We start from the raw sequence: 24,001 nt of genomic DNA on the forward strand, positions 1-24,001 counted from the left end.
AACATTCAACACTCAGCTGTACTTAAAACTGATTTTTCTTCAGTCTCCATTTCTTAATATTGTTTTTGTTGGTTCCAAACTGACTTAAAATTACTGTTTAATTTCCCAGAAGTCATCACTTTTCTTAATTTTTCCCAGATGCATCTCTCTCTCCCAACACGCCATTTTTATCCTTTTGACCCATAGCGACAATGGATTCTTTCACATGTTTCTAGTTTGCTTCTTCCTTGGTGGACACATCTGTAACCAAATCTGTGCCCTCCCTCCACATTTATTTTCCTACCACATTCCCCAGTAACCCCAAGCCCCTTCCTTCTGCCATTTCCATCCTTCAACCTTGTCGTTTTTACCTTCCCATAGTCAGGCCCCCCGTACCAACCCCCTTAACATTCGCTGCACGGGCATAATTTAAAGCAGCAATGCTTTCTGGGTATTTCTTATGTTTTTGTCTATTTTCTAGAAAAGTTTTCACCTGAAAGATGATAGGCATTCATGTAACCTCCTATAAGCATTCATTTCAACAAAACTTATACTTTATATGCAGAATTAGAGCATTCACAATTTTACAAAGTAATTTTATATTAACCTAGTCAAAGACACAGAAGTAGCCACTGTCAGCACAACCTTCACATCTTCAGCCTGCTAAGCCTGCTCTGGCTCGCCACATACCTCTATACATCAGCTACAATGATTTCTCATAAGCACTTTTAAGCAGATGGAGGAACTGCTGGCTTACTCTAGAGCGAAAAATAACAGATATATAAAACATGCAACAGTATAAGAATTTATGAGGAAAAAAAGTGCAGTAAACTGGAGGGGAAGAACAGTTGCAAGGATTATTAATGGCACCATAATTCAGTGTGCAGAAGGGGCTGATAAGAATTAGAAAATTAGTTCTAACGCCACAAATGTTAAAAAATTATCGTATCAAGGTACCTAAATACTAAAACCTACGTATAACAGATTTCTTTGGAGAACATCCTTGGAGATGCTAAATCTAGGGACTGGTTGACAGAATGCACGAGCAGGGGAGAATCTCTTGCTACTTGGCAGAAGGCTTCAGATGTTGGCTGTTAGAAAAGGGCAACAGCTCCCACTGAAGATGGCTTGGATTGGGATCTGCATATTACGGAGCAGCTGTATTCCACAACGAGAGCAACAGAAGCTGTCAGAGAATAAAGGAATGCACACGCTAGTCTATAAGGATAATAATATTCTGGATATCTAGTAATTCCCTCTGGGTACTTTCAAGCAGAAGAAAGATCAGACTACTGGCTTACCTCCAGATCTCTCCACCATTTCACTTATGCCCAAACATTGCGTTTAAACATTTTATCTTTGCCTTGCAATTCTATGCTGATGTATACCTCACATTCATTCTACTGCCTTTTTCCTTACTTTATTTATTCTACCACATGTGCTTTTCTTGAAGTATGAGTTTGTAAGAATGAGAAGATAAAGGAAGAGGAAGAAAGCAAAAAACTGCCCTTTTATTAGTACAGCCTGTTACGTAGCGAGAGGAAAGAGATCGCGGTACTATAGCGCACCTAATATTGTAACTGAATCAACCTCTTTCATCAGTTTTCCCATAGATCTGTCTCCATGAAATGATTCCCCCCACATTCTTTTAAAAACTACGTTTTCATACTCACAATTGCTAGTAAATGTTTGTAAATATATAGAGCAATAGGGAAATTCACCATCAGAAGTTGCAATACAGAACGAAAGGCCACTGAGCATCAGAACTCCAATCTTCTTGAGTACTATACATGTACAGATTAAATTCACAACCAGATATGCTTTCCAAGAGGATCAAGAGAAGACAAGAAAACAAACACCAAAAAAGAGCATATCCAAATCACAGCAATACTTAAACATGTCACAGGCACGAATGGCACAGAACAGAGAATGGAACATAAATCCTGAAAACTCAGCCAGAGACAGGCTGCCCAAACTTCAAAGCTGTGTCTCTAAACAGCTAGGCAAGAACTAGAGCCTGGATTTTATCTACCTGTGTGTTAAAAAGAGGAAGTTTATATACCTTGAGATGTCTATAAATTCATTAAACTGAAAAAGAGGTGACAACTAATAGGGCTAAGGGTTTTTAAGGATGATAACATGATTTTAGTCTGTGGGGAAGGAAACAGAAGATGAAGTTTAGTTTATGGATGGGGGGGGGGAAAGGAGTTTTTCTTTTCTAGAAATCACATAGAAAACACCACATACAGATACTGTGTGCAACTGCACAATAAATTAAACAAGCTACCTGTTCACTAAAAACAAATGTTTTTGATACATCTGCACAGGAGAACATTCTTCTGCAGGAAAACATTCAGTTTCCCCGAGCTCCATAACACCCTCTTTAGTCCGATTTCTCTTTCACCGGAGGAAGTTTCTCAAAGCCTCAAAAGGACTAACATTTTTGCAACATTACAATAAAACCAGATTCTAATACCTTATGAAGTATTGCATTTATCCCACCCTTGATCTTCAGTTTTCCAGCACTTATTGCTCCTTAAATACTTTCGATAGGCAGTATAACGAGGAATTTCTAGTTAAGAAAAGGTCTGAAAGTGAAGGAGCTCAGCATTTATCTCCCATATTAAAAAATATGGAAGTGAATGGTGTACTCAAGTGCTGCTCAAGACAGATGTTTGGATGGGTACCAAAATCTTTGGGAGTTAACACTTGAAAGTGCATGTTAAAAAAAAAAAAATCTTTAGCTATACTTTAAGTTGCAGAATAAACATGAATATTTAGAGAATATTTTTTTCTGCTGTTTCTCTTTTCATCTTTCACTACAAATGACACTAGAACTCTAACTTAGAAAATAAATATGATTAGTTAATCTTGCTCTGCACTATTGCTAATTATTTCATACGTAATCAATCCTCTGTCTAGGCGTACAGCATCCATCACTCCTACTAAACTCTGGGCCTAAATGCGCTGGGACCGATACTGTTACAGTGGGAACAATCAAGGCATTAAGTGTTTAGTTACACGTAAATATGCTGTTTTTTCTCATAAGTTGAGTAGAAACTTTGATGTTTCAAACAAGAAAATATTCCATTTACCATTTTCAACATGGGCAAGTCTGTGCATGAGAGGCAGCCACACAAGGCACTGAGGAGGTGGGTCAGCCATCAACGTATCTAAAAACATGTTTAGCATGATCTTTTTCTGCAAAGAAAAAAGAAATAGAACTTAATTATGAGAAAAGTCTCAATTTTATATGACAAACACTATCTCAGTCTTCAAGTCTCTCTATGATTCAGCTTCTGTGTACCAATAATATATCATACGTTATAAAGAACAGCTAAAAATCACAAGTTCTTTGCTCAGAGAGTTTCAATCTATATTAGGCAAACAGTAACGCTACAGAGAAGGTATTAGCATAGACACAGTATAATCATAAAAAATAAACGATAAGCAGGTGAACAGAAAATTGCAGAAAATGGAAGACTAGTCAGTCAGTAGTTCCTGAATTGCAGTTAAATACTCCTATTTTGAAGAGGGATACACCAAATGTGAGAGGAGTTTATTTAACAGTGTAGAAAATGGTATTTCAAACCTATAGGCAGTATGAAAAAGACATACACATAAAAAAAAGAGCAATTACAACTAATATTCACATACGATCTAAACAGTAAATTAATTTTTTAAAAAGACAAAATGAGAAAAACAAGACGCAAGGGGAGAACTTGGCTAATATTTAAAAAAATAGACAATAAAAATGAAATTGAAACGAAATCATTAGGGGAGGGAAGTCAGCAACAAGGCATTTTAAGAGTAACATTTTCTCACGTTTCAAATTCAGATGAGCATGAAAAGTTTCTGCCACAAATATAAACAGATGGGGATAACTGGTAAGAAAAATAGCTAAGAATATTATGGATACAAAGAAAGAATATTTTGGCTTTTTCATACAATAAGCTAGATAACTAGGAATTTCTCATAGGCAAAAAGCCAGCTGGCCCGACAGCACCTTCTTCTCACCTTTGCCCATGGCAGTGCTACTTCAGAGAGCATCCACAAAAGGGAAGGGAAACAGAACCGGAGCAAAAGCCAGTCTGGTTTTCTAGCAGCTGTGAAATTAGCTGTAGCTTTCACGTGCAACTGTCATGCCACAAATTAGGTACTTTTCTTGGTAAGGAGACAGCTTATATTTAAAGCATCAATATTTCTGTGATTAGTGGCAAATATATGCATCTACTGCCTCTGCAGCTAACTATGCTGGAGAGAAAATAAGGAATTATAATCATCTATCCCAGTTACAATTAAGGAAAATTTTTAGAAACATTTAATCATACTTCTTTTATCTTCTGTAAGGTGTCCTTGTTCCAGTCCCACGCTTAATAAATTAAAAGCTTTTTCTGAATAGTTAAGCTACCTACTGCTGGTACAAGAGAGTCCAAGAATCTCCTTGGCCAGATATAAAATCGGACACCACTTGGAAAAGAATGAATGTCTCAATATTGCCTGGTAATCCCAGCCTGCCTTCCGCCTCAAAAGTGAAGTCATCTCTCAGGCTATTAATAACAATATACAATCAACCTCTCTTCCCTCCCTTTGGAGGTGAAAAAAATCTAGAATCTTTTAACAAATTCACATGTCTGTAAGGCCATGAAGCACTCTAAATATGCTGAAACAAACCTTCCAACAGGGAGAGAACCACAGTTTTTAACTGCGAATTAACTGATTGCTGTATGTACGCCCAAGACCTCACAGGCTTATTCACATAGCAAGGAACCACTGTGCTACTGATGCTGAATGGTACCATCGTCTGTAACTGGTGTGTAGATAGCATTGCTTCAAATCCTAATGCAATTCCGTAACTGCTTACCTGTAAAAGCATTGGACAACTTAATAAATATTCCTCCAAGGTCTGTGACTTTGACTTAGCTTTCACTTCTCCTACTGTTTCATGTACAACAGCATATGAAAGACTTTCTACCTGTAATCCTTGTCAGAGCTAAAGGCATGCTGCAATAACTGTGCCTGACCAGGATGGACTGGAAGCACTTTATTTTTGATATGCTATTCAGAACAAAAGCGTGGAAAATTTAGACAAGTTTTTGGTTTAATTGACAGGAGAAAAAAAAGGTTATTTACCAGAAACCACAGCTCTTCAAGATATATTGTGCGCATATCCATTCATGCCATGTGTGCATACACTGTTCTTTGGTTAAAAAGGCAAAAATCTATCTCAGAGGGATTGCACACACAGATTTGCTACCCTGGGTTACTCCAAAAAAATAAAAACCGCTCATAGATAGACATGTTTTCTGGAGACAAGACTCAGGATCCATTAGATAGTGAGATGTAAGGGGCACAGTTGCAGAAGAACTTAAACCTAACCAGAGAGCTTTCTTCTATAGACAAAGATGCTCCTCAAAGGAAAAAAGGTTCCTTTAAGCAGCGAGAACCATGAAACCTTACGAGTTGTCAAAGACTGTATGGAGTAGTATGAATTCCATGTAGATGACAAGAGGAATGCAGGCTTTGGGTATTTTCTCCCAAACAGGTAGGACATTTTGAAACCAATCGACCAAACAGAATCACGCAGCATTCTGTCTCTGTGGGCATCAGCACTCAGCAGAATGACAGGAAAACAAATAGCAACCTCCTCCTCCTCCTGGGAATTAGGAATACATCAGAGAGGAGCCTAGATAAAACCTTTTTCTGAAGCAGAAGGTCTAACATTTCCTGCTGGAGAAACCACAGATATATCCTCAGTCTCCCTTCATGACGTAGCAACACTTGCATAATCTGGCAGCAATTTCCAAACCTCAAGAACATGAACTGAAAATAGGTAAATGTGAAAGCAGTCCTGAGAGTCAAGTGTTTCCCAGCAGAACAAAAGCCTTCCTGCATAGATTTTTTCTGTAATCGCCTGCTGTCTATTCTATTGTAATAACTGTTACCAATTGCTGTTAGCATACCTTCTCATCTTAACAGCTTTGTTGTCTCTTCTCCAAGGTGGATACACTGGCAGATTATTCCAATGCTACTTTTATCTTAAAAGTAGCATCATAGGCTTGTTTTGATGGCAAAAACTCAGCCAATTTTATTGTCACTATGCCAACATGATTGTTCCAACAAGATATTAATGCATATATTTCCTCAACAAGACACTGGCACAAAATCGCATCTCCTGAGCCAGAGAGAGGCAATTTCTAACTCTCCTTTACAGTGATCAAAGGAAATTACATCGATCTAAACGGCTAGGTATTAGACCCCATCTGTATCTCTAACTGTCCTGCATCTTGTGTTTAACCTGCAACTCTATCAACATCTGCTTATACCATCCTTATACACCAGATAATCCTGTGCTTAGCAGATATCTTTTCTTTATTACTCATTTTTAACAAGACTGCACATCTTGACCACACTTCTGACACTGTGTACAAGCTTAAAAATGCTAAATGAGTTCAATTATAAGCCAAAACATCCACAAGGCCTGGGTCAGTCAATACTTTAGCAAAGCAAATCATGTGAGTGAGGCATGTACAAATCAAGGCCTATCTAGGCTTATTTGTGTAGTTTGTTCTGATGAGTTTCAACATACTAATGTGCAATTTCACCTCTACAGATGCCAAGCTCCTTGGGCTCCCAAGTCTCCGAAGTGAACTTCTCAGTCCAGTAGAAAAACTGCTATGAAACTGCTCTGTAAAACACATATAAAGTGGACACTCCTCTGCAATGACAGGACAGGCTGTGCCATAAATAAAGACAGATTCTGACTAAGGCAAGGAATGTCATGATGACATGACATTTCTATGACAGATAGACTGTAGCCAGGTGAACAGAAGTTTTAGGCAAAATATGACATGACCTCTTAACATCTGTGAAAGCAGCCACTTGACCTGGAATACTAAATGATGACTGGAAGCTCTTTATACATCTGGAAACCATCACAAAGAATGCAGCTCCCACCAGAAGTGTCCGAATGAGCTCTGTTTTGCATGGGCAGCAAGTCTGAATTATTCCACCTGAGACCCCCAAAAAATCAAACGGAATTGTACATACATGCATATAATCACTGGCCTATCTGCCCCTTGACCACACAGATAGCAATAGATCATTAGCCTATTGCACCTCATAGAAGTAGCTCCTGGAACCGGGATGTCCATGAAAACTCATGAACCACTGCTGGCTTTGTCTCTCACGGTAACTTAAATAGCACCAGGGAATGTTCCTGGCACTGGAACTTAATCATGTATGCTTTTACATCATTAAACCTGTCACTGGTTTAACCAGTCACTCTCCCAAATGATCCTGGCATCAGATCAGGAGTTAATGTGGGCTAGGAATCATTCTTACTAAACAATTTGGATTTAACCACCTTATTTCAGGGACTAAAAAAATTTAGTAGTATGGATTTGGCTAGAGCACTCCAGTTGACCTTCAGACCACAGAACAGCTCCTGGCACTGTTTAGTTAACCGGTATGGGCATGGCTCCCCTGTTAGAGGCTAATGCAGCTGGCGACTTTAAGTTGAAGCCAATGCTTATTTACCATTCCAAAAATCCTAGGGCCCTTCAGAATTATGCTAAATCTATTCTGCCTGTGCTCTATAAATGGAACGACAAAGCCTGGATGACAGCACATCTGTTTACAATGTGGTTTACTGAATATTTTAAGCCCACTGTTGACACCTACTGCTCAGAAAGCAAGATTCCTTTCAAAATACTACTGCTCATTGACAATGCACCTGGTCACCCAAGAGCTCTGATGGAGATGTACAACGAGATTAATGTTGTTTTCATGCCTGCTAACACAACATCCACTTTGCAGCCCATGGATCAAAGAGTAATTCTGACTTTCAAGTCTTATTATTTAAGAAATACATTTCATAAGGCTATAGCTGCCATAGATAGCAATTCCTCTGATGGATCTGGGCAAAGTAAATTGAAAACCTTCTGGAAAGGATTCACCACTCTAGATGCCATTAAGAATATCCATGATTCATGGGAGGAGGTCAAAATATCAACATTAACAGCAGTTCGGAAAAAGTTGATTCCAATCCTCTTCAGCGGAGGAAGTAACTGCAGATGTGGTGGAAATAACAAGAGAACTAGAATTAGAAGCGGAGCCTGAAGATGTGACTGAATTGCTGCAATCTCATGATAAAACTTTAACGGATGAGGAGTTGCTTCTTATGGATGAAGAAAGAAAGTGGTTTCTTGAGATGGAATCTACTCCTGGTGAAGATGCTGTGAACATTGTTGAAATGACAACAAAGGATTTAGAATATTTCATAAACCTAGTTGATAAAGCAGCGGCAGCATTTGGGAGGATTGACTCCAATTTTGAAAGAAGTTCTATTGTGGGTAAAATGCTATCAAACAGCATCGCATGCTACAGAGAAAACCTTCATGAAAGAAGAGTCAATTGATGCAGCAAACTTCACTATTGTCTTATTTTAAGAAATTGCCACAGCCACCCCAACCTTCAGCAGCCATCAACATCAAGGCAAAAGCCTCCATCAGCAAAAAGATTATGACTTGCTGAAGGCTCAGATGATGCTTAGCATTTTTTAAGCAATAAAGTATTTTTTAATTAAGGCATGCACATTGTTTTTTTTTAGACATAATGCTATTGCACCCTTAATAGACTACAGTATAGTGTAAACATAACTCTTTTATGCGCTGCGAAACCAAAAAATGTGCCTGACTTGCTTTATTGCGATATTCGCTTTATTGCAGTGGTCTGGAACCGAACCCACAACATCTCTGAGGTATGACTGTATAGATGTAGCTGACATGTCCGTCATGTAAATGTTAAAGTCTGAAATCCAATGTCTTTACCAACGTCATCTGGAGAGAATCTGGGCAAAATGACAGGCTGTTACAGGAGAATATCAGAGAAGCACCTCTGGGAAGCTTATTTTCAAACCTAGGGGGCATAAGGAAATGGAATTGGGAGGCATAAGAAAATGGAATTAAGTTCAAGATAGGTTATCCGCTCACTTACCAAGACCAGTCTGCTTCCCTGTTTGCATAAGAATGGGAGAGATTTGTTTTGGGGCACACTCTATGGCGGGACTAATAAAAAAACCATTACCTCTCTTTACAAATGAGGCCTTACTCTAGGAGTTTTGTTTTGCTGAATAAAATTAGAGCAAAGAAATTTCTAAAAGGGAGCCAACATGCAGATGAATTATCCTTCTCGTTCATGGAAACTAGAGTTATGGAGTGCTAGGACATGCTGCAGGCAAGGCATGTACAAATGGACAGTCACTACATCTCAGCTGGCAATCATGACGAGATTCGCATCAAGGATGCTAGAACTATCAGTCACTCCTCAAAGTCAGTCTAGCTACACTAGCCTCTTTCTGCATGACAGAGAAATGTCAGCTTGCAGATGGGGAGCCGTCTCACCCTAGTATAGGTTTCAGAACAAATTAATAAGAATCATCCCTGGCTGAGACCCATTTAGTCTCTCTTTACAGACAATGGAAAGAGCACGTACAGCTTAATGTCTGACTTTTTATAGCTCTAAAGTTAGGCTGTGGTTTGACATTCAATAGCAGTGCCACTTAAGGGAAATTTGGTTTGACCAAATCAGTTTCCCTACGTGCAGAAATGGCTTGCGCTGACACAACAAAAAGGGTGGCATGTTGGTGGGAACAAGTGATGGCTTACAAACACATCAGCCAGTACTGATACCGAGAAATTATGTATTAACTGCATTGTCAGTAAGACAAATCCCTATCCTCAGTAACTCAGATGAGCTGGAGCCCTCAATTTCCTAAATCAGAGGCTGTTTCCTATTGTGTTGCACTTCCAATATACTAATTGCTAATTAGTTGAAATTTAGCAAAAGTGACTATAAATTCCAATTCTAAGCACTTCAGAAATATTTTTTCCAGAACATGATCACAACCAGAATCTAAATTCAGACATAAGATAGTGTAAATAAGCCTTAAATCAACTGTAAACATGACCTAGATAATCTTACGTCTAAACTATCTATCTTACATTATCTCATATTAGAAACATATACTCAAAATAATTAAATTACAACTAAAATGTAGAGATAAATATAGCTTAAAAGTTCTTTGGAAGCCCTTTTAAGATCAGTATTACTACATCTACTCAAAGAGTGATATGAAATGGAAATATTTTGGAAAAAAAGTAGTCATACCAACAAGCGCAACAGTTAAATTGATTTAAAAAACAAACTACGTGTAGACAACGTATTTCTTTTTATGCAGACTCAAGAAGGTAGCAATTGATTTGTTGATGATAATACTCTTGACACACCGAGAAACATTAACAAATTAGGGGAAAGTAGTAAAATGCTGTGTTTCATGTTTCAGACAAGAACAAACAAACAGAAGTTTTCCCTTACTACTCTTCTCATGGGTACAAAAATGTCCTGTTAAGAAGAAAGTGCAAAAAGGATTTGGACCAATTTAAGTTTAACTGCCTAGAGGCCTAGATGTACTATCTTTAATTAGTCAGACTTTCTTAAAACTGCTTAAATACTGTATATTACTGCCCCCAAAACACTCCAAACCCCATATAAACTATAACCAAAAAATCTAGTGGACTTTATAAGAGAGCAGTATATTAACAAGCAATAAAAAAATCCTGTTTTGTGAGCTCTTACTTGCTGTGGGAAACATGTCCGTACAGAGTGTTCGGTGTATCCGAAAGAAGGCCCTTCAAAAACAGCTGTTGGAAGTTTGAGAACTTCTTTCAAAAACTGATCAAACTTTGTAAATATCATTAGTCCATTTGAATCTGATATTTGGGAGAAAATATCTGTAAGAAAACATAATAAAACCCTAGAGTAAAAACATGTTTAATACAACGAAGAAAAAAAATAACTTCAACCTCCAGATACTTCTACTCCTTTTCATTCTGAACACAAATTCTTATTACTTGTTTTCAGGGCAAAATACATAAAGGAACATATTTGAACATACTATCATATAAGTTTTCCCTTTTCCTCCATCCCATCTCACTCATCCTTGAGGAAAGTTTCTTCCAGTGTATTACTGTAACTGCAAGAAAGTAGAAGCTAGGAGGCATTATAAAAGATTGTAGTTACAAAACATTTCACCTTAATTACTCCTTAAAAATAAAAATACCAAAATTACTTTGAGAAACCTTAGAAAATTAAAAAAGTTGTAAGAATCACAAAGTTAAAACCAGCAAAACTCGTGGTAATTGTGAACTGTGTTGAATTTAAGTAACAAAGCCTTAGAAGAGAACAGTAGAAGTAAGTATGCTAGCCAGAAACTGGGGTGCAACGACCAACGTCTCTGAAGCTGAAATGCGTAAGCGGTGCAGCCGAGCAGATGGGGAGGAGGAAATCTAATTCCATTTTATATCAGAGATGCTGTGCACAGTCAAGAACTGGAACAGGAATCTTTGTCTCTACACAAGATGTATGTTTATTATGAGAAGAGGTATGCTTTTAAGTTAGCTATGCAGGGCTAAATATACTTCTGAAATCAAAAGGAGACCAGGGCAAGAGCTCAGCAATCATGGTATATATGGAAAGGGGGGTGGCGAGGGTCTTGCACGGTGGCAAGGAGGGAGTCCAGATTAGGAGGCTGATGAGGCATCTTCCCACCTGCATGCCTGTGGGGAGGACGGCAGCAGTTTTGCAAGTATTTTCCCTCCCATGCCATGGGCCTAGCTGCAGGCAAGCAGACAGCAAGGTGTCTCCTGAACCTCCTGCTCGGGAGTCCCGTACTCCCTCTCATCACAGAGTTCAAATTCCTCCACCCCCTCTGCTCCCGAACCAAAGCTCCCGGCTCACATATCTTGTGTCCCACGCCAGGAAAAGCTTTAGCCAAACACACTCCTCTTGCTCATCCTAACACTTCTTCCCCACTGATCCAAATCTCCCCACTCCCCCTCCCCAAACACCTTGCAGCAGATATGACATCTATTAGTAGATATGCTACTTTTTCTTACAAAGCCATATATTTTTCCCCACAGTAAATTTAAAGTGTTGATTCTTATTTTCAGTTTTAAAATGTAATGAAAATTCTCCATTATTCTCCATATGGTAAAAGCATCAATTAAATTTTTATACATTAAGAACATTTAAGTTCCCAAATGAACTCATCACTTCCCAATCTATTCTGTACAAGCTATTGTACAGCATGTGTTTATCTGAGACCACATCATTACGCATATGCAAAAGACCCTCACCCATTAAGCTAGCAGAGGGCTTATTATCTGTAAAAAAAAGAGTTTCAGGGAAGGAACAGTAACTGCGACTTTTTGGAGATCTCATCATCTGTATTCCACCCTGTGCTCACTCCCAGCCAGTTTGCAGTCCCGTACCATCTGCACCCTGTACAAACAGGAAAACCACAGGACAGCTGAGCCTTTATGTTCTGAAGGGGAAAGGCAGGACATGAAGTATCCAGTGCAAACACAGGCCCAGCTGGCACTGAAGACGAAAAGAGTCCAATGTCACATGCCTGGAGAATGTGTGCAGTCACCTCGTTCAGCATTTGGATGCTACTAGGAATCTTTATCTAAGCAAAAGCTGCACAACAGCTCTAACTAGACAAACAGATCCCAGGTATTAGGCTGACAGACTGAAAGAGTCTGCAAGAATGCCTGTTGCACAAACTAAAAGTAGGCATGTTGGATGCATCTTGACCACCCGAAAGGGCAAGTCTAAAGATTTACTGTACTACTCTGCTTGATCTGTGTCTTACTTGGGATAAAAAGGGTTTTTGTTGGCCTTGATTTGAGATTTCTTCTTTGTTTTGTGTTGTAAGAATGAGAACTGACTTGCTATAGATGACCCTAGACAGAGCGAGGAAGAAAGCTGAACAGCTAAGTTACAGGTTGATAACCGCGTGGAATAAGCAATTACACAGAAAGAATTCCAACTGAACACAAAAGAACAGAGATCATAACTTGAGGCTGGGTATTAAAGGATATGTATTGTTCAACAAAATTAAAATATAGGAAGAGATGAGTAGATTCTATTAAAGGAGAATGATGTCAAAGCATGAAGCATTAGAAAACTGTGTACAGATAAAACAGAAATGCCCTGGGATCAAAAATCTCTCTGGGAAAGACAGTTCTCATACAGTAAAGCTGGGTCTCTGATACATCTGCAGAGTGAAATTACAATATGAATAAAGATTTCTCTAATAGCAGCATTAACATTAGTAAGAGCTAAAAATATTCCAAGGTGTGATGATAACCTCATAGATGATTCAGTGGCTGTTTAGTAAAGAACTCTGTTATTTAAGACACCATAAATAATTAACCTTTATAGAGGAAGTATTGACAGAAAATAAGGTTAAGTGATCAAAACTACGCCTGTAAAAAAAGATTTTGTTCCAAATGGCGTATTTCCAGTCAACTAGAGAAGTTATTTAAATCTCTTGAATAAAATAGCTCATGAAGTAGTCTAGGATGTGTAAGTTAAGGGTGCTGAAACTATCTGGAATTTGTATCACAGGATAAAAGGAAAAAATTGAACAGAAGGTCAGAAGACCTTGCTGACTGATTTGTAAGTCTTATTAGCAACAAGAAAAAAAAAATCCAGTGCGAAACGGGAGTTGGGTGGAATATTAAAAAAATGCTATATCTTAGAGAATTTAAACCAAGCACAAAAGTTATATTTAACCTGAAAACTGAATGCGGAAGCCAAGACCAGTTCAGTAATGGATAAAAATGGAAACTATGGAAAGAACTAAAACAGAGTAACAAACCTGCAGAATCCTAATCCACTCAAGATTCACTCCAGAACTGGCACATGCACAAAAAATGAAGACCTAGTAATAAACCTGCCAAGGTGAGATTGGTATAACATGATTGCAACATGACAGTACTTGTATTTAAAAAAAGGACAGAAATGATCTGGGTAAACAGTCTATTAATCTGAACTGAACTGCATGCAAGGGTTAAAAAAGGATTTTAAGGAGAAAATAATTAAAGCTCTGAAAATAAACAGAAAATGACATAAATAGCACAGGATATATCAAGGGTAAATTGAAGAACACTAACCTACATCTTGCTGTCATAAGAAAAGTGATTTTACAGTCAGAATGAAGTTGAACTCATCCTTGTGGGAAATTTCCACATGGGAAATTACTAGTGAAATTGGAGAAGATGGAGATTAGTAGGATAATTACACAGTGATGTCCTCTTTTGGAGGGCAGTATATTACCTTAAAAGAAAAAAAAAAAAAAAAAAAACCCTCAAACTAAAGAGAGTTTGAGAGGCTTACAGTGTAATTTCTCAGGAGCCTACCCAATGTTCAAACTAGCAAATTGTTGTTCAAACAATGTTGTGAGAGCAATTGGCATGTGCTAATAAAATTTCCTGATGATGTGGTACCATACTTCAATTCTCGTATAAAATTTTAGTTCAATGCTACTATATTATAAACATTCTTTAAAAAAAAAAAAAAAACAAAAAAACAAAAAAACCCACCACACACAGGGATAATGAAGAAAAATCAGAACTATAGAAACCACTGCTCCATTCCAAAAAAAGCCAAGATAAAATGGTGCTTGTGCAATTTAAGACTTCCTTTCTCTAAATATCTGTAGTAGAACTTTTACTTTATAAGTAAGAGCTCATACTACCAGCTACTGATAAAATTTTCCAACACTTGCCTTGAGTTTCTTTTCACTTGCTTATAACTTTGCCAAAATTGACTATTATATGTTTTCCATTCAAGGCATCTGCCTGATGCTTTGCAGTTTCAGCTGAAGGCTCAACCATTTCCCCAAGTTAAAAACAAAACAAAAAAAGCCAACATCATTTTCTAGGGTAACTGCCCTGGGTGTATCCTGCGTCTCACAGTTCTTACAAAGTTGTCAAATTTAACCTTACAAATTCATACAGTATTTGCTAAACACTAGATTTACTATCAGTAAAAGCCCAGAAAATCAATTTAAGATAGATGAACTAGGTTGCCTGTGCTTCTGCCGGGGCTGCAGTTTTTCTGGTCTTAATTCAAAATACATAATACTACCATAATGACAATCTGAAGAAGTATAGTCCAGCCAGTCTCGCTGCTGTTCCTTGGAAAATCATGGAGCAAGTCCTCTTCAAACGCGTTTCTGGGCAAACGAAGGAGAAGGTGACTGGGAGCGGTCACAGTGGATCTACGAAAGGGTGAATCACACCTGACCAGCTTGATCGCCTTCTATGATAAAATGACTGAATTTCTGGGTGTTATTCACCTCAACGTTAGCAAGGCTTTTGACTTTTGTATCACCCAATGTTCTTGTATCCAACCTGGGATGCTACAGCCTGACAGCTGGAGAGGGGAACAGGATCAGGCCACTGGTACTGGTTTTGGCTAAGTATTTTCTATCTAAGTTGACCTGCGTGGCTGGTTGTGCGTGCATCTGCGTATACATGCCCAGCCTCGCCACTGGTAGCTCTGGGCATATGGAGTTGCACCAGTCCTACCTCTATCAGACTACCAGATCTGACAACTCCTAAAATTCGTGTTATAGACAAGTAAGATATAAAAAGTATACACTGAACTTGTTCTATTTGAATAGATGCACAACTAACCACATATTATTATTACTTTGAACCACCGATTAGGACCAAAACAAACGCCCTCTTTATTCCAACTCCTCCAATAAATAAATAAATAGCTTCTAAAACCCAATCTCTCCACTCCGCCAAACCAAAAACCCACAGCCAGGCTAACTCACCTAGAGCAGATTACCTTTGAAGGCCTTTACTGCTGTTAAACCTAATATCTAGCATACATTATTACATGAAGTCTTATCAGAGCCAGATGGTGAGAGAAAAAAGGAGTTTGTGAGCAGAGGAAGCCAAGGACCATTGTACAGGTAGAGCTAATCATTAGAAAAATCGGACAGCACGCAGAATTAACAAGGTGCAGTCTTGATTTACTTGAAACCAGGTCCTGTTTGTAACTTACTTGCAGAAATAACAAGGAAGGAGACGCTAACTACTTCACAATGAATCTGTTTGAGTGCCAAAATGAAGTCATCCAACTCCAAAAAATTCAGCATTTTTGTTTGGCATTTCTTAGGCTTAAAATGCTATGATAGAAGTCCTAACTAGAGTCTATAGTGGCAGGCTGAGTTTATATGGTGCACAGTTAGGAGTTGCAAAGGAACAGCTTCGCAAGGAATAGCATGTCACAAGAAATGAGTTTTTTCCACTGCTAACAAATGAATATCACTGAACAACTCCCATTTCACATGTACTTGCAGACACTGTATGGAATGAAAAACCCTCCATTTGTTCAGATTTTCAGAATTCAGAAAATAAAGCCTGTATATAAGCAAGCACAGAGACCAAGTTACCATCAGTCATATAAATTCTAAGATAAAAAAAAAAAAGACTACAAATTACTGGATTTCCAGAAAGCCTGATGTTCCACAGTTTAACTGACAGACCTTTTGCAAAATAGAACGGAGGTGGTACAGGGGGAAATCAAGAGAACAGCAGTAAATTAGAAACCGAAGAAGTTCAATAATGAAATGGATCAGAAACCAGAGAGACAGGTGGGAAAGACAGGAAAGGCAAAAATAAAACAGTGTATTTGTAATGAACAGAAGAAGAAATAAAGAATATAAAAACAGCTGATGAAGCTCAGACCAAAAGCCTGTTCATCCGAACAGCAGATGGCTAAGGCAAGCACATTCCCCAGAATACTCTTCCACTCGCTGATAGTGAGTTTGTATTTAGTAAGTCTTGATGGAGTTGCCTTCAGTGAAACTGGTTCAAGGAGCAATTGGACACTACAAGAGTTAGGTATGGGCAACACACTTTGGCAAAGTTTAATAGCTTAAGGAAACATTGTTGTGTGTTGTTTGAATCTGTCACATGCTCATTTCAGCTGATGCCCTTTAGTTCCTGTATAGGAAGGAAAAAGAAACAGTTGTTCTCTACTCACTACTAACATGATGTTCATGATTGTATAAAGCTCTATCCCAGCCCCTTCATTCTTCTTTCAGGGTTGAAGACTACTGCTCTACAAAAGGCTTTTCATACCTTTGATGATCTTCCTGGTTCTTCTCAGAAAAGATATAGCAAAACTGGAAAAGGAGCACTAATCATTCAAAGCACAGACATATGGATGAACACAGTGCCTTAATAACGCTCACTATTTTGTTCTTTATGCACTTCCCAATATTTGTAACATTTGATTTGCTTTATTGGCCATTACTAAACATATAGCCAACATTTTCACAGAACTGTAACTCCAAGATCGCTTATCTGAGCAATAACAACTGCTTTTCAGCTAACCTTTGTGTGCATGAAATTAGGATTATACTCCAACTCCTCCAGCATACACCATCTTCCACAGATTCACACTGAATACACCTACCTTTTTAGTGCACAGTTACTCATCCTTGTCACATCTTTTTACAGCTCTGCATAGCATATTTTAGTTTTTGCTACATTGAATTACTTTGTATCATCAGCAAACTCTCACATCCCTGTTCACTGTATTTTTCCAGATCATATATGACAATGTTAGACAGAGTGTAAGGCCAGTACTGAACACCAATCTCAATATAGGAAAAGGATCTTTATTGCTCTTCACTGGTTGATTTTAATTAATCATTTACTCATGCAAGGACCTTACCTTTCATCCCTTTCATCAAAACTAAATTTCTTTAAGAGTCTTTGGTAACAGACCTTCTTGATTGTCTTTCCGAAATTCAAGACCATATCAGCCAGAACTCCCTTGTCCACCTTTTTATTGCCTCCTTTAAGAAACTCCTATAGTTTTATGAGACATTCCTTTACAAAAGCCATTTTTCCCCCACAATAAAATCTAATCAACTAATTTATTACCAACAATTTACCCAGAATGGATTTCAGATATACAGATCTGCAGGTCCCCATATCTCCCCTCCCAGACATTACATTTTCTTTCTCCCACTTCCTTGGTCCTGAGAAAGTATTCAGAAAGACAGGTAACCTACAACAGTTAGTAGTTCTATTATTTTATTACTTTTCTTGAGTTCTGGTAATATTCAAAAGCTTATTCCACTAACAGTAAGACACACTTCCTTCTTTCTCCTCTTCCCTCAGAAGGGCTACAGCATGAGACTTTGCAAATCCATGACTTGCGTGGATAACAAACATCCCTTAGGTTTTCTACTATACCACTATCTTCTCAGGGCACTCCTTTCCTACCTTGATTCTCTGCTTGCCCTACATACTTCCCTGCAGAGCTTCTTGCTTCAGATATATTTGAAAAAATAGTTTTTATTTTTCCTTTTTTGCATCTTCTGCAATTTTCCCTTGAAATTATTTATTGACCTGTCTTATTGTGTTCATATTTAACATGATGCAGCTTGCACAGCAGTTTTTAAAAAGCTTCAGGTTGATAGGTGCCTTCCTACCTCTGACAGCCTCTCTTACCCACAGTATAACTGCATTGTGTTATTGTGGTCTGGCAAGTTGTTTCTTGAGGAAGAGGGAGGGTGTTTCTAAAGAAAGACTCTAAAGGCTCTTTAGAGTCTTTCTAAAGTATTTTTCTCAGATGGAACTATGAGCTTACAATCTACTATCACATCTTTAAGCGGTCTCCATGATTCCTGCAAAGATTTTACCTTTTGGATGGGCCTTTGGTTATTTTTAACAAGCTGTTTCATTTTTAGGCAGATACTTTTGGAACTGTAACATATATTGCCATAGTAAATTCTTCTTCTTCTGCTGCCATGAAAGGATAGAGAATTTATGCTATAGTGACTGTTACAAGGAGGTCCTTCAACAATATTTTTAAACAAAATGTGTGCATTGCCTAGTACCTGCTTTCTCCACTGCAAGTTATCTGACCAGCTTTTCCATGAAGCAGTTTTCTTATGTAACGTCAACAAATTTGGCCTTAGCTTAGTAACAGATAATCATCATATCATTTATCCAGCGGGACATCCCTGATATTACGTCCTCCCCACTTCCTCTCAAAATATCACATTCGTTGTTGCTACCTTGGTCAGGTGGGCAACAGCATTGTCCCAGTGTTGTATACTCTCTTTTTAGCTCTGGAATTTCAGTCCAGAGTGTATTCTTTGCTACTGTAATATATTATTACAGTATTATATACATCTGTAATATATTAAGATCTTCTATCCACCACAACCTCTGTCTTTTCCATGTAATTTGCACCTTAGCGCTTTGGTATCTTAATGCTTATCTTCCTTCCTCCAAGTTCTGACAGACTTATTTCATCAATCTCCTGTTTTAAATGATTATTTCTCATGCCCTCACCTTATTATTTAGACTTCTAATATTCTTCTAAAAACACACACACACTTGGTCCACTTTTTCTACTTTTAATGCCCTGTTTAACAGAACTATTCATTCAGATTGCTCTTTATCATTTCCTATCTGAATTCTGTCTGCTTCTCCCCTATCTTTCACTTGAGCTTATCATCAAGATTTTACAACTTCAGCCCTACAAGATCCTGAATCCTGATCTTGAATCACACAAGATCCTACTATCCTGAATCATGCATTTCTAATTTTCCACAGTTTTCCATATGAACTCTCCTATAGCCTTGCGTTTGACACACTAACAGCCTAGTTCTACCTTGGTTTAGAGAAAGCTATTCCCTCACATACACATTTCCTTTGTTCCTAAAATCTCCCCACAATGTCTAACCACATGCATGGCACTGCGAGCATTTCAGAGAACAATAGTTTGGAGGTTCTGGTCTTTAACTTCCTATCTAGGCAAAGACAAGAAAAGGGGCATGGGAGGGAAGGGGAGCGTCCACACCAGACAGCACACGCGAAGAAACTGGCAAGACCTCACAAAGCAGCAGCAAGTCTGATTAAATTTACAGTCATAGATAGACAAATTTTCTTTCTCAGTTGATTTGTAAGACACGATATCTGATAGAACAACACCATTCGCCCCATAAAGAGATTGCATAGAGGCCATGGTCAACTAACTCTGTCATAAAAGCTAGCCTGAGAATATCAAATGTTGGGAAGTCAGTGTGAATGAATGACAAGGAGAAGAAATCAGTTTTAACACTAAATTTAAAAAAAAAAAAAAAGTGTTACTCTTCAAAGCACATGTCAAACACAAAAGTCATATGCTCTTTGGAAAATGATGCTGCACATCCAAACAAGTGTGTCAAGAAAATAGGGACAGCAGATACTGAGGAGAGGTCCCGGAATTACAAGGCAAATAAACATCAGCTGATGAGATTTAAGAAAGAATTAAGTAAAAGGCAGGACAACAAGGATGTAACAAAGCTATAAGAAACAGCAGTATTTCCCGAAACCGGTCAAAAGAATTTCCTTCAACTTGTATGAATGTCAGTTAAGAATTTCCACAAAAAAGAGAAGTTATAGAAGGAAAGGAAACAGAAGTCAATAGAATTAAGAAAAAGAGATACAGGGAGCTTCAACCACTATGAAGAAAAGCAGACACTATGAAGAGAGAGAGAACAGTACATTAAACGCACGGATTTACTTTTTAAGAACGACAGATCTGTTAAGTAGGACTACTGAAATCAGCTGTTCTTCAGGTGAAAATGTCTTTACTATTCACTTTTTGAACCAGTATCTTGTAGCTAAGCATAATTCTCTAAATGGTATCTAGTCTTTGTCTGACAACATCAAAAGTTTATTGGTTCCTGTAACATTTAATTCCGATGATTCATTGCCCTTTCCATTAAAAGGTCACTCTCATTACTATTTTCTACATGTGCTTCAGTGCAGTCTTGTTTATGTACATGAATAATACTCCCTTCTGTCCCAGGCTCATTCTGAACTGCTCATCTTTGGTGATCTCCCTCAAATCTTTCTTAATTAGATGCAAAACACAATCCTCTTATTGAGTGGATAAAGTCTGCATCTTTTTCCCCAGTGTTTGATCTTGCTTATTCTATAGAGGTAGTATTTTTGTTAAAAATGCTTAAGAAGTCTTAAATAACCTCTGTAGTATATGGCTGTCTTCATTACTTAACACCCTAATCTTTAGTTACCTGCAGCTTTTGTTTCTAATCAGAAGCAGTTTTAAATTTACTATGAGATAAAAAACAGCACTGGGTAATACTGAACCATGTGCAACCCTAATAGCAACACGCCCATGCAACGACTTGTCGTTACCAGTTATTTTTCAGGCCTTATCAAGTAGTTTAATTCAGTTCACTAATATTTTATTGTTTTAAAACAAATAAAGAAATAATTTAATACTGCAGAAAAGTCTAAAGAATTAGAGTGACTGAATGACAGTCATGTTGACCAGAAGGAACAAATTCTTGCAAAATAACTTTCATAAAGGGAATTCAGCATGAGGTTAAAATGGCAGGATCTTAAGAGTAAACCTGGCACTGCCAGTAATACTAACTTCCATCTTCTCAAGGTGGAAAGGAAAAAAAAAAACCCACAAAACACCCCCATTAACAACAGTATGCCTTACCGTTCCGACACAGAGAACACAAGAATTACTACTAAAGGACAAAAGACAATGTTTATGGATAGCATGTTCATGGAAACAAGAAAAACGGGAAGTAAGACTGCGGACAGAGAACAGAAATGCAATTAAAAAATAAGCAAGAAGCTGGAATTAACCAAATGAGAAGATGCAGAGAGCCTCAAATGAAGCAGAAGATGTACAGAAGCCCTCCAACATCCCCAGAAAAAATGGTACACAAATTAAGATTACTGTCAGAAAATTCAAACTTAAAGTTTTACATTTAAAAAAGAGCCCAAGCATTTTAATATACACAAATATACAGGAAAAGCCTGTTCTGTAACAAACTCAGTATGTTCTATGGCCAGAAGGTGGCATGTGTTACAAGAATCTTAATATAGCAAGCTTCGCACCAGTTTAGATTGCTGAACAAGCAAAAAAGTTAGTTTTCAGAACTTAATACAATAAAACATATGACCAACATATGTGACCAAACAAGTTTTGGAAGCAGAATATTTCATATAATGGCTTGATTTGCTTGAGAATACTTACATCTTAGTTTGTCCAGAATTTTCCCACCGCACATTGTCGCTAACATAGCTTTCACTGAAAATACCGTCAACTTCCCATGGCCCTCACTGCAAAAAAATTGCATGGTAAGTAATTACTACATGGAACGATAAGTAACGAAAATATTAAGGATCAGGAAGAAAATGCATAAATGCCTGCCATTAACTACTAAGATCTGCCAAAACTATTTAAATTTAATATAACATGAAAACAGTAATAACACTACCATTTTTAATACATTAGAAGAGTTAACAAGTGCCTAATCACAAATAGAGTTCTCTTGCAAAACTATGGAAACTGCATGAATGAGCGGAGACTAGCACTTGTCTTGTTCACCCCATAGCTGTCCTGTAACAGAAGCAATATTATATGTTAATTTTTTCATTAAAAATACATCTGTTCACTGTGTCTCTCCTCCTCTGCTACCTTCATTACTTCAAATTTTTACTCCTTGGTTTAAACTCTGACATTCAAAAAACATTTTATTCTAAAAATAGTACAGTAATTGACAGCTTACTGAGAAATTATATGACATTCTAAATTTACATAGAACAGGAATAACCTGAGCAGTGCTTTGTTCTAATTTAAGCTAATAAGGCTGCTGTGCTATTAGAACAGATGGCACAATTAGGGAATCATTTCCTAATATCAGCAAGAGAAAATGAATTTGTCTTTATGGAAAGTATGAAAAAGCCCTTTCAGGACCATATGAAATGTGAAAACATCTACAGGCATTATTCCTGTTACCAAAAAAAGAAAAATAAGTATGAAGATGTCAGGGAAGAAAACTGCCAGAAACACAGAAAAAGGCTTCCTGGGGTAAAGCACATCACAGAAGAGAACTGCAGCACAGATAATAGCAACAATTTCTGCCAGTTTAGTGCTAGTCCAGAAGTCCAGCCTCACCATTTCCTGAACTTCTCTACCACTCAAAGACAGGAGTTAGAGAACTTCTGATATATGATGATAGACAGCTGCAATACAATGATTTTAGCGTAAATCCACTGTTACTGTGAAGTTGGTAGAAAGTTAGTTTAGCAGTGCATCAGAGTGCAACAGGAAGATGCAAAAGTGCGGCTAATAGGTGTGCGACTTCTGAGCAATTTATTCCCAAACAGAAAAACTGAGTCAGTATCTTCAACTATAAACAGCAACAGTGGCACAGAATGATAAACTACCAAGAAAGTTAAGATCACATACAGAAGAAAAAGATTTAAAATAACTTCAAGTAACCATTATTAGATGTATTAGACTGCATGTACTCTCACGGGAAATATGGAGAAGAGGAAAATATTCTGCGAGTGTTGGACAGAGGAACAGACCTAGAAAAGCTCAAGAATACTTTTCAGTGGAAGCCAGGTGCTTATTTTACATTTGCACTTAGAAGACTAGCACTGGAAAGATTAAGAGATATACCACTACTGACTGGTCTCCAGCTGGACTTCATGCCCCTGATCACAGCCCTCTGAGCCCAACAGCTCAGCCAGTTTTCTATGTCTCTGTCCACTTACCTAGCCTATACTCCATCAGCTTGTCTAGAATGATGTTATGGGAGACAGTATCAAAAGCCTTGCTTTAAAAGGAAAGAAAAAAAATCCACTGCCTTCATCATAGATGGCTATAAATCAGCTTTCTGATGTGATCAGAAAGAGTCTAAAAGAGTTAAATAGGGCCAGGAGTTACTCCGAGGTGCCAGCAGGGGATCAGGGTCCTTGGAATGCGAAGGGAGCCTAGTGGCTCCGGAATAAGCTGCCAGCACTGTCAAATACCCATGTGAAGCTCTATGGGAGGAAACAACAAAGAACATCACATCACATCACACCAAAGCCCTTCCTTCCTTCTCACAACACTGCATGCAGTATGAGCCACCATTTCTGTACCATGATCAGCGTTGTTCTAAGGGTCCCAATGAAGTGTTCAATATGAGCTTCTCATACTTAACCTAACGTAAGCTCTAACTTAAATACTCCCATGGGGTAGACGCCAGTCAAATCTTTGATTCCTGTTATTATTCAGTGGAATGCTCTGTAATGTTACCATCAGTACCATG

The 24,001-nt window shown here is 37.9% G+C and overlaps 2 protein-coding genes across 10 annotated transcripts in view; one reads left to right on the top strand and one right to left on the bottom strand.

The window, feature by feature from the left end:
• Window positions 1-24,001, top strand: part of HADHB (hydroxyacyl-CoA dehydrogenase trifunctional multienzyme complex subunit beta) — a 644,785-nt gene that overhangs the window by 308,029 nt on the left and 312,755 nt on the right. The gene's annotated exons all lie outside the window — the stretch shown is intronic.
• The window catches only part of DTNB (dystrobrevin beta), a 211,304-nt gene that overhangs the window by 161,890 nt on the left and 25,413 nt on the right, over window positions 1-24,001 (bottom strand). For all 9 annotated transcript variants that reach the window (XR_010388137.1, XR_010388136.1, XM_064508184.1 and 6 more), the window contains exons 6-8: window positions 21,934-22,019; window positions 10,618-10,772; window positions 3,075-3,180 (exon numbers count right to left, since the gene is read on the bottom strand). Coding sequence is in view for 7 of the 9 variants with exons in the window: in XM_064508184.1 (XP_064364254.1) it covers window positions 3,075-3,180; window positions 10,618-10,772; window positions 21,934-22,019 (347 nt within the window). In the remaining 2 variants the exon portion in view is untranslated. The remainder of the gene's footprint in view (window positions 1-3,074; window positions 3,181-10,617; window positions 10,773-21,933; window positions 22,020-24,001) is intronic.

The sequence above is a fragment of the Dromaius novaehollandiae genome, chromosome 3 (assembly GCF_036370855.1).
Source record: "Dromaius novaehollandiae isolate bDroNov1 chromosome 3, bDroNov1.hap1, whole genome shotgun sequence".
In the NCBI taxonomy this organism is placed as follows: Eukaryota; Metazoa; Chordata; class Aves; order Casuariiformes; family Dromaiidae; genus Dromaius; species Dromaius novaehollandiae.